Genomic DNA, 14,701 nt, shown 5'->3' with positions numbered 1-14,701 from the left:
GAGCAGCGGATATATCGATTCGTTAAAATTGATCGAATCGAATCGACTCGTCGCATTTTGGACGGATGCGTGATGACGAGCGGACGGTTGCGGGTTGATTTTCTCCAATCCGCTAATTTGGCGGACGGATGGCGGATTTAAGGTTCCTTTGGCCGCAACCGAACCGCCAAACCGCAAGCACCCTTAGTAATTTATAAAACTTTGTGTTTTTAATTTGTTTAAATATTTTGTTTGTGTTTTCAATTGAAAAAGAGTTCAAATATTCTGTTAAAATTTTTTTTTCAACTTGAATATATTTTTTAAATTGAAAAAAATAAACGTATTATTTATCTATATTTTTTGGTTTTTAAATCTAACTCTAAAAGTAATAAATAGAAAATATGATATATGTTGGTTGGTTTTTATTTTCAAGAACATATATAAATGTAACAATACAGAGACATATAATCTCTACTATTGCTCTATTCATGGTTTTGGTGGTTTGAATTGTTTTTATATTTTAAGAACCACAGATTGTAATATTTTATGTGGATGAGGCATGCTGTGACTGTAATATGTGAATGAGGCATGCAGTGATTGCGATATTCTAAAGTTTCAAACTTTTTTTCGTTGGATGAGACATGCAGTAATTGTAATACTTTTTTAAGTCATTGACTGTAATATTTTCTCTCTTTTTTTTTTGAGGAAGTGCACAAGTTGAACTATGTTAAAAATTTATAAAATTCCAAACCGACAAATCGATTCGTATCCATCCGCCAAACCGCCAAACCGCCAAACCGCTCAATCCACATCCGCCGGATTGACGGACGGATGCGGATTGATTTTTTTCAATCTGCCAATCTGGCGGACGGATGGCGGATTGAAGGTTTCGTGGCCGCAATCGACCCGCGCTCACCCCTAGCATCATGCAGCGATCCCAATCTGCCTGCGACCGCAAGGCGCCACATTTTTCAGGAAAAATACAACTCCACCCACCCCTTAATGCTCCAACTTTCAATCCTCGTTTTCAGATCTCAGAGAAGTTATTCTGTAGATATGAAAATCTATGATTCTAAATCGTGGTATCAAAATATGAAAATGCATCAATTGTAGAGTATTTTTGTATCGAGAATATTAGTTGATTCAAATTAAGAATCAAGTGTTGCGCTTGTAAAATTTTAAAAATCATTAACAGAATGTAATGTATTGTCATGTAATATGATTCTATGGACACATTGCAATTCACCATAGTAGTTAAGAGTTTAATGCGTAACGGGAATTAGCTGATAGAACTAAAAAAACCGTTACATACCCGCTGATATTGTACATATGGGCCAATTTTTACAATTATGAGACTATGTTAACGTGGCACACAAATGTGGATTTAAAAGGATTGGACTTTTCAAGTTTGAATTTGAATTTCACTGTTATATTGTGACTCGTAAAAATCATTACGAATCTTATTTTGATAATTTAAATTATTCACTTTTTAGTACTCTACTTATATATCATCCATGAAAAAAAAAATTCATTAAATAATCATAATTTTTTTTTATTTATCGTATTTATCTTTAAAAAAAAAATCGATTCAATAATTAAACTTTTATTGTGCTTTTTAAATGGAACTGTAGTGAGTTCTCCCAGTCCAAACATGATGATCACGTTTAAATTTGACCTTAAGCGAAACATATCCCATTGAATAAATAAATTTTCAACCATTATTATGTATTTCAAATCAGATCACATATTGCCCACTTTTCTGTATTTTAATTACAAAATAGATTTTAATATATTGTAATTCATACATAAAACTATTCTCCACTTGCAACACTGAACAATTTTTATGCGTTAATTAACAAGGAGTACGAATAGCAATGATGTTCCAATTAACGTGAATAAATTATTGAGTTAGTCTAAAATAGTATTAGTTTAGGAAAATAAGGAAATGGGGTGACTGTTGCACACTATTGTATGGTGATACGGACTCATTTTAACACCTATTTTACTAGTTTAAATCGTTCATTTTTTAAAATATATCGAGTAAAAATTACTTATAAAAAATTAATTTGACCTAACATTATTAATTATTTTATCAAATTACATCTATATCTATAAAAATAAATGACTAATGTGATTTGAAGTATAATCATTTGGAAATTAATCTGGTATTTTATTTATTGATTAATTTTCCAAGCTTATCCAGTAAAACTGATCCTTAAAGCATTATTTTCACTAGTATGGTCATGATCTCCAAACAAACAGACACCGCGGTTCAGTATTAAATAAATGGGAGCAACTTGTCTCCGGTCTACAAAGTGTATTAGACAGTATTATTGGGCTCGTGAGGTTTACCACGGGTCTTATTTCATTAATCCGAACCGTTTAATGTATAGAACTCATTGATTATTTTATCTTTGTAAAAAATCACGTTGATTGGATATTAATAGCTATTTCATAGGATCAGATTTTTGTCAATAATTTATTTTGAAAATTATATTTGCCTTTGATAGAAATTTGATCCGATCAAGTAGCTATCGATATCCAATCAACGCGATATTTTACAGGAATAAAATACTCAACAAGTTATACATATTGACGATTCGGATTATTGAAACAGGATCCGTGATGGGCTGCCACAAGTCCAACAATATGCTCCAATCTAAATACAAATTAGAGACACTGCTGGAAAAATGACTTTTAGCGGCGTTTTAAAAACGCCGCTATATGTATGAAAAACGCCGCTAATTCCTTTAGTGACGCTTATCACCAAACGTCGAGGACGCGGCCGTCGCTATAAGTTTATGATGCTTTAAAAACGTCGTAAAATTAGTATAGGCGGCGTTTTTAAAACGCCGCTAAATGCGATAAATAATGATAAAATGACGTCATCCTATATTTAGCGACGTTTTTAAAACGCCGTGATAGATTTTTTTATTTTAAAAAAAATATCCGTTGGCACTGTAGTGGCGTTTTGAAAAAACGCCGTTATAGCTCTTTTTTTTAAAAAAAAATTATTCTGAATCTGTTATATTTAACTAAAAAACATACCTGTAATAAAGCTGAAAAATAACAAAAACATATTCTGTGTTACACATATTATAGTGGTTGAATTAAGCAAAAATTTAATTTATATTTTTTCATATTCTTTTTTGCTTTTATATTTTTAAAGTCATAAGCAGTGATCATTGATTCAATGATAAAATCTTAGTCTAATAATCTTTGAGATTATGAGTTTAAGTCTCGGAACAATCATTTTGTATACTATGCACAGGGTATTTCTGTCAAAAGAAATAATAGTTCTTTGGAAAGATAAAAATCAGCTTTGATTTCTTTTCCCAATTATCATTTTAAATGTATAAAAACTGTCAACAAGCATATGGAGAAATTGAGAACATCAATAATTTTAGAATACACTATTCATCTGATAAGTATAATCAATTTGAATGTTGTAAACACCACAAGTTTGACGACATGCTGGTATAAACTTCTAGATAGCATCTTTTCATTTTTCTCAACGGCCCCATTTGGTGCTTCGAAATGTAGGGGGAAGGGAAAAGGAAAAATTTGATATTAGTGATGTTGTTTATACAACACTTCAACAAACACAATCTCATTAGTGTTTTCATCCATCTTAACTTCCTTAAGTATTTAAAAGTAATAACTATAGACCCATTAGTCAATAATTTCCACACAGAGTATTCATATTTACTGTGGCATGCTTTATCAATGATTATTAATACTGTCAACATGTTTTGGTGTGCTCATTTACTTCGGCTCCGGTACTAGTAAAGGCCTAATTTGTGGAATTTAATTCAAAACTTTAACAATGGTCCAGGTCAAATTATGACACAAAACCATATCACTTCTGCCTATAAAGGGATCACAATCTCACCATTTTCATTTAGCTTCAGCAGCAGTTGTTCCCACGTTGGGAGAGCACACATTCCAGCATAAACTGCTGTCCTGACTGCCCATGTATGGTATGGTGCACAAACTTGTGCATAAGCTGCTGAGGCTGCTTCTTTTAAAGAGCAATACCTAACAGAAACACAAAAAATAAATCAAATAAATGAGATTTTGTTGCCAAGGAGAAACAAAAGCAAAGATTGCAATAAATCAGATAAATGATGACAGAGTCGGAAACCATCAACAAAATAATTCAAGAACTAGAGTTGATCTTTGAGTCTAGTAAGACCAAATGCTTCTTGAATATGAAGTTTCTTGGCATGCTTTGCATGTGTGTTTTTGTTCATTAATATGTTGTCTGTGTCCTTGCCTTTAGCTTGAGATGGGAATAGCAGGCAGATGCAAAACAGGAATAGAGCACTGAAATATTTAAACTCATTGAATTAATTAGATTGCATTGAAATATTTTTGTTCATTAATATGTTGTCTGATTCATCTAAAGCAGACTAAACATAAAGTGACAAAACACAAAGAAAGAAAAGAATGACAGCAAGAGAGTAGATAATCTGGTAACACACTACTCAATGTCCAAAACCAAAGATTCTTTATTACATCTAGTGGAGCAATAATATGCATCATCAAAGCACATATTATATCAACGAGCCTGAATAGGAGGACATAAATTTTTCCAAATAACAAGTGCCAGGAAACATTTTAGTAGATGTGAGAGAAGGAAGATACTATAAAAGAGAGGAACATACTCTGAAGACAAAAAATTTTCGAATATAGCTCTGATGAGGTCGAGACCCTGCCTAACTCTGCGTAGATTACATGAAAGGCTTCCTTGTGTTCTCACTGTGTCATTTTTGACATCAACGTCAAGTACGTTATTTAAAGTGCCATACATATTTGACGCTTCCACAAGATCACGCACCTGGAAGTGTCAATCAAAGCATTAGATCCAACGAGCATTTTTAGATTGGAAATTAACCGGGAGAAGTAACAAACTTTGGATTGAAATACACAAGGAATCCATCTTTGCATTATATTTATGTAAATATGGCATTTCACCTTTAGAAGGCAAGATTTTATCATTGAATCAATGATCACTGCTTATGACTTTAAAAATATAAAAGCAAAAAAGAATATGAAAAAATATAAATTAAATTTTTGCTTAATTTACCTTACTACTTCATTTACAGATTTCTGTGTTCCACATATTATAGTGGTTGAATCATAATTTATATACATAATAAACAAAAAAGAAACATAATTTTTTTTTTCTAATAAAATAAGGGAGAAGATGAAGAAGACTGAATTGAAAAGTTAAGAGATATATACAGATCATCAGGGCTGCAATGCATCTCATCATTATTGAAGCAATCAGCTAGCCATCCCTCAGATGACTGATCCAGGCCCTCATGACCAGTTGCAGATGTTTCCTCTATTAAGCACATTATAACAAGCAAGACAAAAAAAAACATGTATGAATGTTAAGAACCTATTCATCTCAGAACAGAACTTTACAGGACAAACCTTCAAAACCAGACACCCAATGCGACATATCAGATAAAGCCTCTTCAAGCGAATCTTCTCTCTCCTAATCAAAGAACCAAAAAAGAGTGATCCAATGGTTTTGTGAAACTTGATTCAATCACACAAATTAATACTAAAACGTAATTTCAACTGAAACTTTGATTATAAATGCAAGTGTTTGAAACTTCCTTAATGAAGTGAGCAAGAACAAATTAATTAGGTGAAACCCAAATCTAAACTAGTTCAGAAGTTGCATTGACCAATAATGATCATTGACCAATAATGATCCCCTGACAAAATGTTGATATCATAAAATAATTTATCTTGATATGTGGTGGATGATAAATTTGTTTCCCTTCCAAAAGATAGAAGTCATATAATTGTCAATATACAACAGAACAGGTATCTCAACAATTATCTTTTGTGTGAAACCAAAATAAGACCACTATGTAGAATTTTTCCCCAAGAACAGCAAAAGATGTATCATGTAACATTTTCCACGAGGAAATAGGCTTGCACAAACCTTCGATTTTAAGAAGACAGATGATATCTCCTCATTGCAAAGAGGGGAACCCAAAATCTCATTGTCAAACTGCAGCATTCGACGTCTCTTTACTTGTGAAGACATCTCCGTGCATTGCTGTAATTCCTTGTCCATGTTTACTGCAATTCATTTTTTTCCAGATAAAAAAGTGTCCTTCAAATCGAAAATTTATGTAAAACCTCACAAACCATGCCCGTGACATTATTATGCTCATCAGATGTTTAAGGAAAAGACCTGTTGATCACACCCCCAAGGGCTGCTGGGAGGAGAATATCACAATCTTCGACCAATATTGATTTGGGGTCTATTGCATCCCCACCATTGAATCCTCTAACTCCACGATTTTCTGTGACGTGCTTTAGTAGGCTTGGAATGTCGAGTCCTTTGCTGTTCTTTACAGCTCCAGTTATGTCACTTACTGCAACAATCTTCCCACCCTTTTCACTGATGAGATCAGCAGCCCAGGAACCCACATTCCCAAATCCCTGAGATCAGAACCAATCATCACAACATAATTGATTGAAGAAAAAGGAGTATAAATGAGATATTTAGCTTTCTTTTGTCAACTGTCCTCCCTCAAATCCCTGGCACATTCTTGCTGTGCTTCTTCAACACTCATTCTGCAATTTTTTGGAATAATAACCTCATCTGTTATTTTATGTGAACCTACTTTTTAGTTATTATTCGCTATGCTATTTTGTTCCGTGTGGACAACTCCACAGTAATTTCAAATATTCTAGTAAGTCACATAAAAGGTTCACCTGTACAACAAATCGTTGTCCAGCAATGCTCTTCCCATACTCGTTGAGCAGGGCCTCTGTTGCAAATAAGACTCCCCTTCCAGTGGCGGCATCTCTACCAAGGGATCCACCAAGATCCTGATATAAAGAATTTGAGTCTGTCAAATTACAGAAATGAGGAAGTACTGTGAAAACATAACAAACTATAATGTTGTAACGATTCCCAAGTGCATGTAGAATGAAAACTTTTTTATTTATACATTGTATTCACAATATGTGTACTTCGAAAGTTTGGTTTCATCAAACAACCATTAATATAACATAGAGCAAAAGCATCAGCAACCATGAGAAGAAAAAATCAAAAAGTTAATGCCATTATGCAAAATACTGCATCAGTGTTACTAGGAGAATCAAAATATTTACAAGAAAAACCACAATTACGAGACCTGGTTTTGTGACCAGTCTATGTTTACTTACAATAGGTTTACCAGTCACTACAGCAGGTGAGTAGCCATGAAATTTTGCGTACTCATCTAATATCCATGCCATTGTCTGTTTAAACACACAACAATCAAAAATCAGTTCAGAATTTCAGCAAACATTAGAAAGTATATACATGGAAACTACTCAACAGCATTAGTTATTAACCTAAACAACCATTAAAATTCTGTGAACTAAAGTAGATCTTTTGTAAACCTGTGGATTTGTTCCCATATCAGGTGCTGGAACATCAGTGTGCACTCCAACAAGATCGTGTATCTTTTGGGTGAAAACTCTGGTGAGTCGTTCTAGCTCAGAGATGCTTAATTCCCCTGGATTGCATCCTATCCCTCCTTTGGCTCCACCGTATGGTATATTGGCTACTGCGGTCTTCCACGTCATTAGTTGTGCTAAAGCATTCACCTCATCTGGGTCAACCTACAGTTTCCAGGTAACTATTTCAACAGAAACCCAAAATAATCTTTAAAATCCAGAAAAAACATAATCATCACCTCTGGGTGGTATAATCTTAGAAACCCAATTTCTACCCTGTCAGCAAAGGTTTCAGTTAATAGGTCATGAACAAACCTCTGGGTGGTATCTGATTCCTCCCTTCATGGGGCCTCTGGCATTGTCATGCTGAACCCTGAACCCAACAAAAGAAGCCAAATTGCCATCATCTTTTGGTATGGTACACTCAACCTTCATTTTTCGTAAAAAAGCAGCGCAGTTAGCAGAGTAAAAACAAATAAGGTTTGAAGTAAACAAAATCGTGAAAGCTCATAAGAAACTAGAACTTATTTGGGAATAAAAAATGAATGCGGAAGAAATTTAAGGAATGCGCTAAATCCATGACATAAACTATAGTATTGCTGCATTATAGTAACATCCAACATAGTTTACAAGGGGTTACAAGAAATAGTGGGGCATTACATCTGGTCAGTATAAAAGATTAGAAGAAGGAATAGTTCTGATGGGTACCTCCACAAACATCTAATGCAGGTCAAAGGCATTTGCATAGTAATTGAGAGAGAGAGAGAGAGAGAGAGACTTATGAATTAAGAGGAATAGGATCACAATCTATGTTTAGACAAATTTTCAACTCTGTGATAAAAAATAATACAAGGAAATCAAACATAAAATTAATAATAAATAAATAAAAGACCCAGTAATCAGAATCCACAGCCTCGTACTAATTTTCCCCTTCTAACTGCTGTAGAGTAAAAGAAACCCAGAAGCCAAGGGATGAAATCAATTGAACCCATCTCACAAATACAGCATTTCAATCAAAAGAAATTGACGAATACACAAAAGAATAACCAACAACGGAATCAACATTTTAGGAACTAAACCCATAAAATCAACACAGATCACAACCAACGCATTTCCAGAACAATCTATACATGTGTGCACATGTGTATGGTGAGCACATGTGTATGGTGAGCGAAGAAAAATGCTACAAAGAGAATAGGGTTTTTTAAGCAAAAATGACTGGACTAGTGTTTTGAATAATTTCTAGAATTACTGCAGTTTATAGAGGCAAGCTATTTTCAGGACATAATCATGCAAAAGTAAACATTTCTCCCATACCTTCGACATATCACAGACTGACTTGGAGCAGATAGGACATGCATACCCATTCAATAACCAAGTAAATTAATACATACAAAAAAAATATATATTTCTCAAAACCATTTACCCGAGAATTAATTCTTTAGACCCTCACCGATAATGTTCATGCATATCCTTTAAGCAGCTCTCGTGAATAGTATGCCCACAGGGCATGACGGTTACATCATTTCTCGACTCAAATAGATACTGCAGAAACCGCTTTTGATTAGCATGTGCTTGTGGACACGTACTAAAACATAAAACACTGAAATCATTATAGTATAGGAAGAACCAAAGCAAATATGGATAATGTCAAATACCTCAAAAGCAAACAGGGAAGTCATTATGCATTGCTCCTTCAACACAGGGATGGCTATTCTTCAAAAGAACCGAGTAGCAGCATCCTAAAAGGTATGTCCACAATATAATTAGCACAAACAATTAAAATATACTAACATAAACGTAATCAAAACACCTATATGACATATAAACAATACAGGAAAGAACAGAGACTTACGGCATTTATTGCAATGGAAGAAATTCTCCCACCCGCCAATTCTGTAACAAAAGCAAGAGAATAAAATATACTTGATTTCCAAACGACAAAATTCACATGTTAAATTCAGAAGTTTTTCATTTGTCAACTTCTCCAAAGACCGTGCAAGCTCCATTGCTAAATCAACAAATTAGCCACAATCAGTATCAATCACTTAAGATACAGAGGTTTCAATCAGTTTTTTTAAAATAAAGGGTTCATGAGTATGAGTACACAAATTGACATGCCATGAACAGCAAAACCACAAAACAAAGGCAATTTTACAAGCACTTGGCAAGTTTGGGAACATACTAAAATAGCTAAAAGGTCACTACCAAAAAGTCAACTTTTCTCTCTACTTCTTTGCACGTCTTTTAAAAAAAAAATCTAAAAAATCAACTAAAATAGCTACTTCCCAAAACAGCAGGCTAAGATGTCATTGTTATCCTGGGTCTTTAATCCAAATAATAATACTTAGTTATGCTTCTGTTTTCATGAAATCGGGTTGGGTTTTCAGACCAAGCAATGTTCCATATATCTAGCCTTACCTGAGATAGGAGGGCGAGATTGGACCCGGGCCAAAACGATGGGCTGCAGGCCATACATCCTTAAAGAATCACTAGATGTAACACGGATCAATCACATGTGAGCTTGTCATAAACTTCTTCATACATTGCCTATAACCATCCAATTAACATTAACAATCACAAAGGATCTCAAGTTACTAACATATTACCTCTTCAAGCAATCAACTTTCAGACATCACACCTTTGCTTTCTGTTTAGTATCATTCACTGGTTGTTCCTACTATTTATGTTGGAGAATTCATCGATAGGGCTCAGCATTCCAAGGATCAGCTTTTCCTGTTTAATAGCTACGAAACACAGTCAAGTAGTCACATTTTCAGGGAAAACAAGATAATATATATATGGAATACTTAGCCAGGTAAATCCATTAACATTATGAATATAATTATTGATCACTCTCAATCCATTACATAATTTCTCATCTATGCATGTAATGTATGTTTACATGCCATCTCTTTTTCAAATGCATGTGTGTTGATATATGTGTTTGTAGTCTTTGAATGCAGAATCGTGCCCTCTGAAATCAAATTCCTAAACAACAGACTTCATAAATTATGCACACATTAATGTGGTATATCTAAAAAACAAAAATTATGCATAGGATTGTAAGATAACATAAGCAAAATGCCATTCCTCATGAAAATAATGTAATCATAAGAGCTTGGAGAAATGCATTAACACAAATACCTCCATCTCAATTCAAACTAATCATAAGAGCTTTGGCATAACTAGCAATTTTGCATCAAATTTACAGCCCTAATTTCAGAATTCACATGACCAGAAGAATTTGTTATGAAGTAAATTCTTCAAGAAATCATTATTACATCAAAGACATATAAGCAAATCCCATGTCACTCATAAAAAACAAGAAGTAAAATGCTTGAGCTATGTTTGGATATTGGATATGTGAAGGGATTTGTAGGGAGAAGAAAAAGTGAAGAGATAAAGAGTGGTAATCTTACTGTCTTCATCATAAGTTGTGTCTCCTGAACATGTGATAATGTTTTGTGGAAAAATTGTAGTAACATTAGTTGAACAGTGGTAATCTTACTGTCTTCATCACCGATCTGAATCGCTGAGATCGATCTGAACCTCTGAATCACCAAGCTGAATCACCGATCTGAATCGCTGAGCTGACCTTCGATTTCGATTTCAAGATGTGAATCACTGAGACCGATCTGAATCGCTGATACCTGAATCACGATCTGAATCGAACTTCGATTTCGATTTCGAGATATGAATCACTGAGACCGATCTGAATCGCTGAGATCTGAAAAAAAAACGCCACTTAAACCCTTATTTCCTGTAGTGAGAGAAGCGTGCCCCTAATTAATAATTCTTACTTATGTGGACCAGTTTAATGAATCAAAATTTAAAATCAATTAGGCTCACATCAGATATTTTAGTTTAAAAATTAAAAAATTACTATAAGTTATCACATTACTTTTTATTTTGTATATATCTTTTTGTAACAAATTAAAAAATCAACGAAAATATTTAATTCTCAAACCATCTCTAAGATTGTTTCAAATGATTGTTGTTCAATTGTTATTTTCAATTTTTAAGAAGGTAAAATTGATTCCATAAGTTTAAAAAAAATTTAAAACAAAAAAAAATATTTTTTCATTTATTTTTAAAATATGTTTCCACAGTCTCTCCTCCATTCCTCTCCACCTTCAGCCATTGCTCACCATCACCACCGATCACCAACCACTTTTGGGCCTATCATCAATGAGCTCTGACCACTATCGCCTATGAATTTTGGCCACTTTTTGGTGGCCCTCTACCACCTCATAATCTTCGGTGGCCACTATTGACCACCACATCCATTCACCCATCTTGGATAATTCATCAAATAAGTTTTTTTTATTTTTCTTTTAATTTGTTCTCAATTTTTTTTAAACCTCAAACACTTGTTTTTTTTTATATCCTTTTTTTTTAATAAAAATATCAAATGATAATTTAAATTAAAAAAAAAATAAACCCTAGGATTTTTATGTTTATTTTTTTTATAATGAATAATGGGCCGGCCTCACGAAATTAATGAATATTGGGTCGTAAATGTTACGGAAATACCTGGCCCATGGGCTCGCACATAAAATCAACCCAATTTTAGAACAATCTACAGTGCAAACCTTGACAAAAAAAATTTAAAAAATGTTCAAGCCAATTTTTTTTTTTTTTTTTTTTTAATGTCAGATAAAAAAAACAAGCAAAAAGAAAGACACGTGAGATCGTGATTCATATTTTACAAGATTCTCTACCATTCAGTGCTATGTCCAATTATTAAATATTGTCTCCACTACATTAAACTTGCCAATGTGGCCTGATTGACCTAGATCCAACGTATATTTAGGAACAATACTAAGAGAAGTTTGGCCTACTAGTTTTTGTAAAAATGATTAGAAAATAATTTAAAATTTTAAATCTAAGATGTGCATCTAAAATTTTGTTATGAGGTCACTTCTTGAATGAATTTTGTCGATTGAATCAATGTAGTGTAAAAGTATGGATATGAATCACTCTCATTTGCACATTCTCTTTTTGATGCTACACATGTATCAATAGCTCACTTTTTCTTTCTTTTTTCTTCTTCTTCTTCTTCTTCTTCTTAAGATCATAGATCATAGTTTGTTTATGACGAAAAACAATTAAAAAAAGAAAAAAGAAAATATATTGACGCTGTGTTTGGTTGGGGATATTGGAAAAGAAATAAGAAAAAGTGTGTGAAACATAGGTATATTTTATTCATATTTCACATATCTTTTCCATTTTCCTTTCCAATTCCCTCTTTAAATCCCCCAACCAAACACAGCATGAAAGTATGTGGCTTAATTTATAAGATTTTAGGATAGAATTTTGTTTAAATCTTCAATTTTTGAAGGAAAAGGAAAAAGAGATTTCTGATTTTTTTTTTTATATTTATAAATACCATTCACAAATCTCATCTATTTTCTTTTCAATTCACACATCATTTATAGATCTAAAATTCAGTCACAACCAAAAAACAATGAAAAAATAAATACAATTAAAGTACAAGTTTTTAGTTTTAAATATATTTTTCTATTTTTTCTATGATTTTAAAATAAAATGATGTTTGGATTTTAAATTTGTGAAAATATTTATGAAGAAAAAGAAAAGTAAGAGTTTTGAGAGGAAAAAAAAACTTCTATTTCACATGCCGGTACAAGTGTTGAGGGTGATGAACCACAGGGGCCTGATCCCCATGCATCTGAACCCCAGCTCGGTCCAAATGCAGAGACTGCAAAGTATTTCAAACTTCTTCAAGATGCACAAAGTGAATTGTATCCGGGTTGTCAGACGTTCACATCTTTGTCATTCATTGTTCGACTTCTACATTTGAAGGTGCTTAATCAGTGGACGGACAAGTCTGTTGACATGTTGCTTGAGTTATTGAATGAGGCGTTTCCGTTGGGTGTGAAACTCCCGGACTCATATTATAAAGCTCAAATCGGGTTCCCGGTTTGGGAGTTAGAGCCGGATTTCACTTTAGGCAAACTACTTCCTTAAGAAACTTGAATTCGAGGCGTTAACGCCCCAAAATCACCAAACGGCGTCGGTTTAGCACGAAACTTGGCACACACAACCGCCTAGGCACGAGAGACTTGTGGGAGAAGACGGGGCTCGAATCGGGTTCCCAGTTTGGGAGTTAGAGTCGGATTTCACTTTAGGCAAACTACTTCTTTAAGAAACTTTAATTCGATGCGTTAACGCCCCAAAATCACCAAACAGCGTCGGTTTAGCACGAAACTTGGCACACACGACCGCCTAGGCACGAGAGACTTGTGGGAGAAGACGGGGCTCGAATCGGGTTCCCGGTTTGGGAGTTAGAGTCGGATTTCGATCCAGTCAAAATTATTTACTAAACTATCTTTCTAATTATATAGTAGTCAATTTTTTTTTTTATATTTTTCTATAATTAAAATATTAACACCATTATATGGTTTTTAATTATTTTTATCTTGTTTTTTTCAGATATTTCCTGAGTAGCAGTTGGCTTCTTCTAGAATGCGGGCGTATCAAGATTATGACCAATTTTTGTTTTTGTAACCCACAAACGAATGAAGACGAAAACTTTTGGTTTTGATTTATGTTATTTAAATTTGTGAGCAACATTATGTATGTATTATGCGACGTTATGTAGTGGCATAATTTTTATTGTTATGAATTTTTATTTATGTATTGCTATGAATGGAACAATATTATTAATTTTCATTATTTGTCAATTTTTGTTTATGTACGTATTTATATTATTCTGTAATTTTTCGATTTTTTTATAGTTATTTTTTATCTAATACAGGTTATTTTAATTTTTTTAATAACTTTTCAGCAGGTTTTTTTTTTTTTTTTTTTTTTTTGAGACGGGAGAAGAACCCGTCGCAAAAAACAATAATAGGCTTTTGCGACGGCACCAACACAGTCGCAAAAGCTGTGCAATTGGAATTTACAAGACACCTTTAGCGACGGTAATCGTTGCCGTCGCCAATACTTATAAGATGCTAGAGTTTTAGCGACGGTAATGTTGCCGTCTCAAAAACTCACTTTTAGCGACGGGAATTACATGCCGTCGCGAAAATTGATTTTTTTTCCATTATTGGCGACAGGAAAAGTGCCGTCGCAAAAAACACACCTTACCGTCGCAAAAACTAATGGCGACGGTACTTACCGTCGCTAAAACTCTTTTGCAACCCCCTTTGTCGAGACCCCCCCTTACCGTCGCAAAAAGCCAAATTACCGTCGCAAAAAGTATTAGCGACGGCTT

The 14,701-nt window shown here is 33.7% G+C and overlaps 1 protein-coding gene and 1 long non-coding RNA gene across 5 annotated transcripts; both read right to left on the bottom strand.

Annotated features, from left to right (window-relative positions):
- Positions 1–3,870: 3,870 nt before the first annotated feature.
- Positions 3,871–7,930, bottom strand: LOC145791087 (glutamate dehydrogenase B-like). Of its 4 annotated transcripts, XM_082870915.1 has the most exons (9): positions 7,774–7,930; positions 7,402–7,623; positions 7,183–7,257; positions 6,727–6,843; positions 5,945–6,450; positions 5,422–5,485; positions 5,227–5,329; positions 4,647–4,819; positions 3,871–4,017 (listed from the first exon to the last, which is right to left on the bottom strand). In XM_082870915.1, the coding sequence occupies exons 1-5, from the start codon at positions 7,891–7,893 to the stop codon at positions 6,187–6,189; spliced, it is 798 nt and encodes a 265-aa protein (XP_082727041.1). In that variant the 5' UTR covers positions 7,894–7,930; the 3' UTR covers positions 3,871–4,017; positions 4,647–4,819; positions 5,227–5,329; positions 5,422–5,485; positions 5,945–6,186. The 4 variants fall into 4 exon arrangements, with proteins under 4 accessions (XP_082727041.1, XP_082727042.1, XP_082727044.1 ...); XM_082870916.1 differs by lacking the exon at positions 5,227–5,329; XM_082870918.1 differs by having other exon boundaries at positions 5,227–5,485; positions 7,774–7,929.
- Positions 7,931–8,662: 732 nt separating this feature from the next.
- On the bottom strand, positions 8,663–9,370 carry LOC145791088 (uncharacterized). Its single transcript, XR_014330738.1, has 3 exons — positions 9,314–9,370; positions 9,117–9,200; positions 8,663–9,003 (listed from the first exon to the last, which is right to left on the bottom strand). It is a non-coding gene; the product is annotated as an uncharacterized LOC145791088 (long non-coding RNA).
- Between the last annotated feature and the right edge of the window lie 5,331 nt (positions 9,371–14,701).

The sequence above is a fragment of the Camellia sinensis genome, chromosome 5, assembly GCF_055761805.1.
Source record: "Camellia sinensis isolate YWXY chromosome 5, ASM5576180v1, whole genome shotgun sequence".
NCBI classification, from domain to species: domain Eukaryota; kingdom Viridiplantae; phylum Streptophyta; class Magnoliopsida; order Ericales; family Theaceae; genus Camellia; species Camellia sinensis.
Note: the sequence above shows the minus strand (reverse complement) of the source record. Positions and strands in the feature narration are given on the sequence as shown.

Bases quoted from the DNA above. Each gene is read 5' to 3' on its own strand.
- LOC145791087 (XM_082870915.1), bottom strand. From the start codon at position 7,893: ATGAAGGTTGAGTGTACCATACCAAAAGATGATGGCAATTTGGCTTCT. The intron at 7,258-7,401 runs GTTTACAAAAGA...GTGTTTAAACAG, and splicing joins ATATGGGAACAAATCCACAG to ACAATGGCATGGATATTAGA. The intron at 6,844-7,182 runs GTAAGTAAACAT...TCTTTATATCAG, and splicing joins TAGTGACTGGTAAACCTATT to GATCTTGGTGGATCCCTTGG.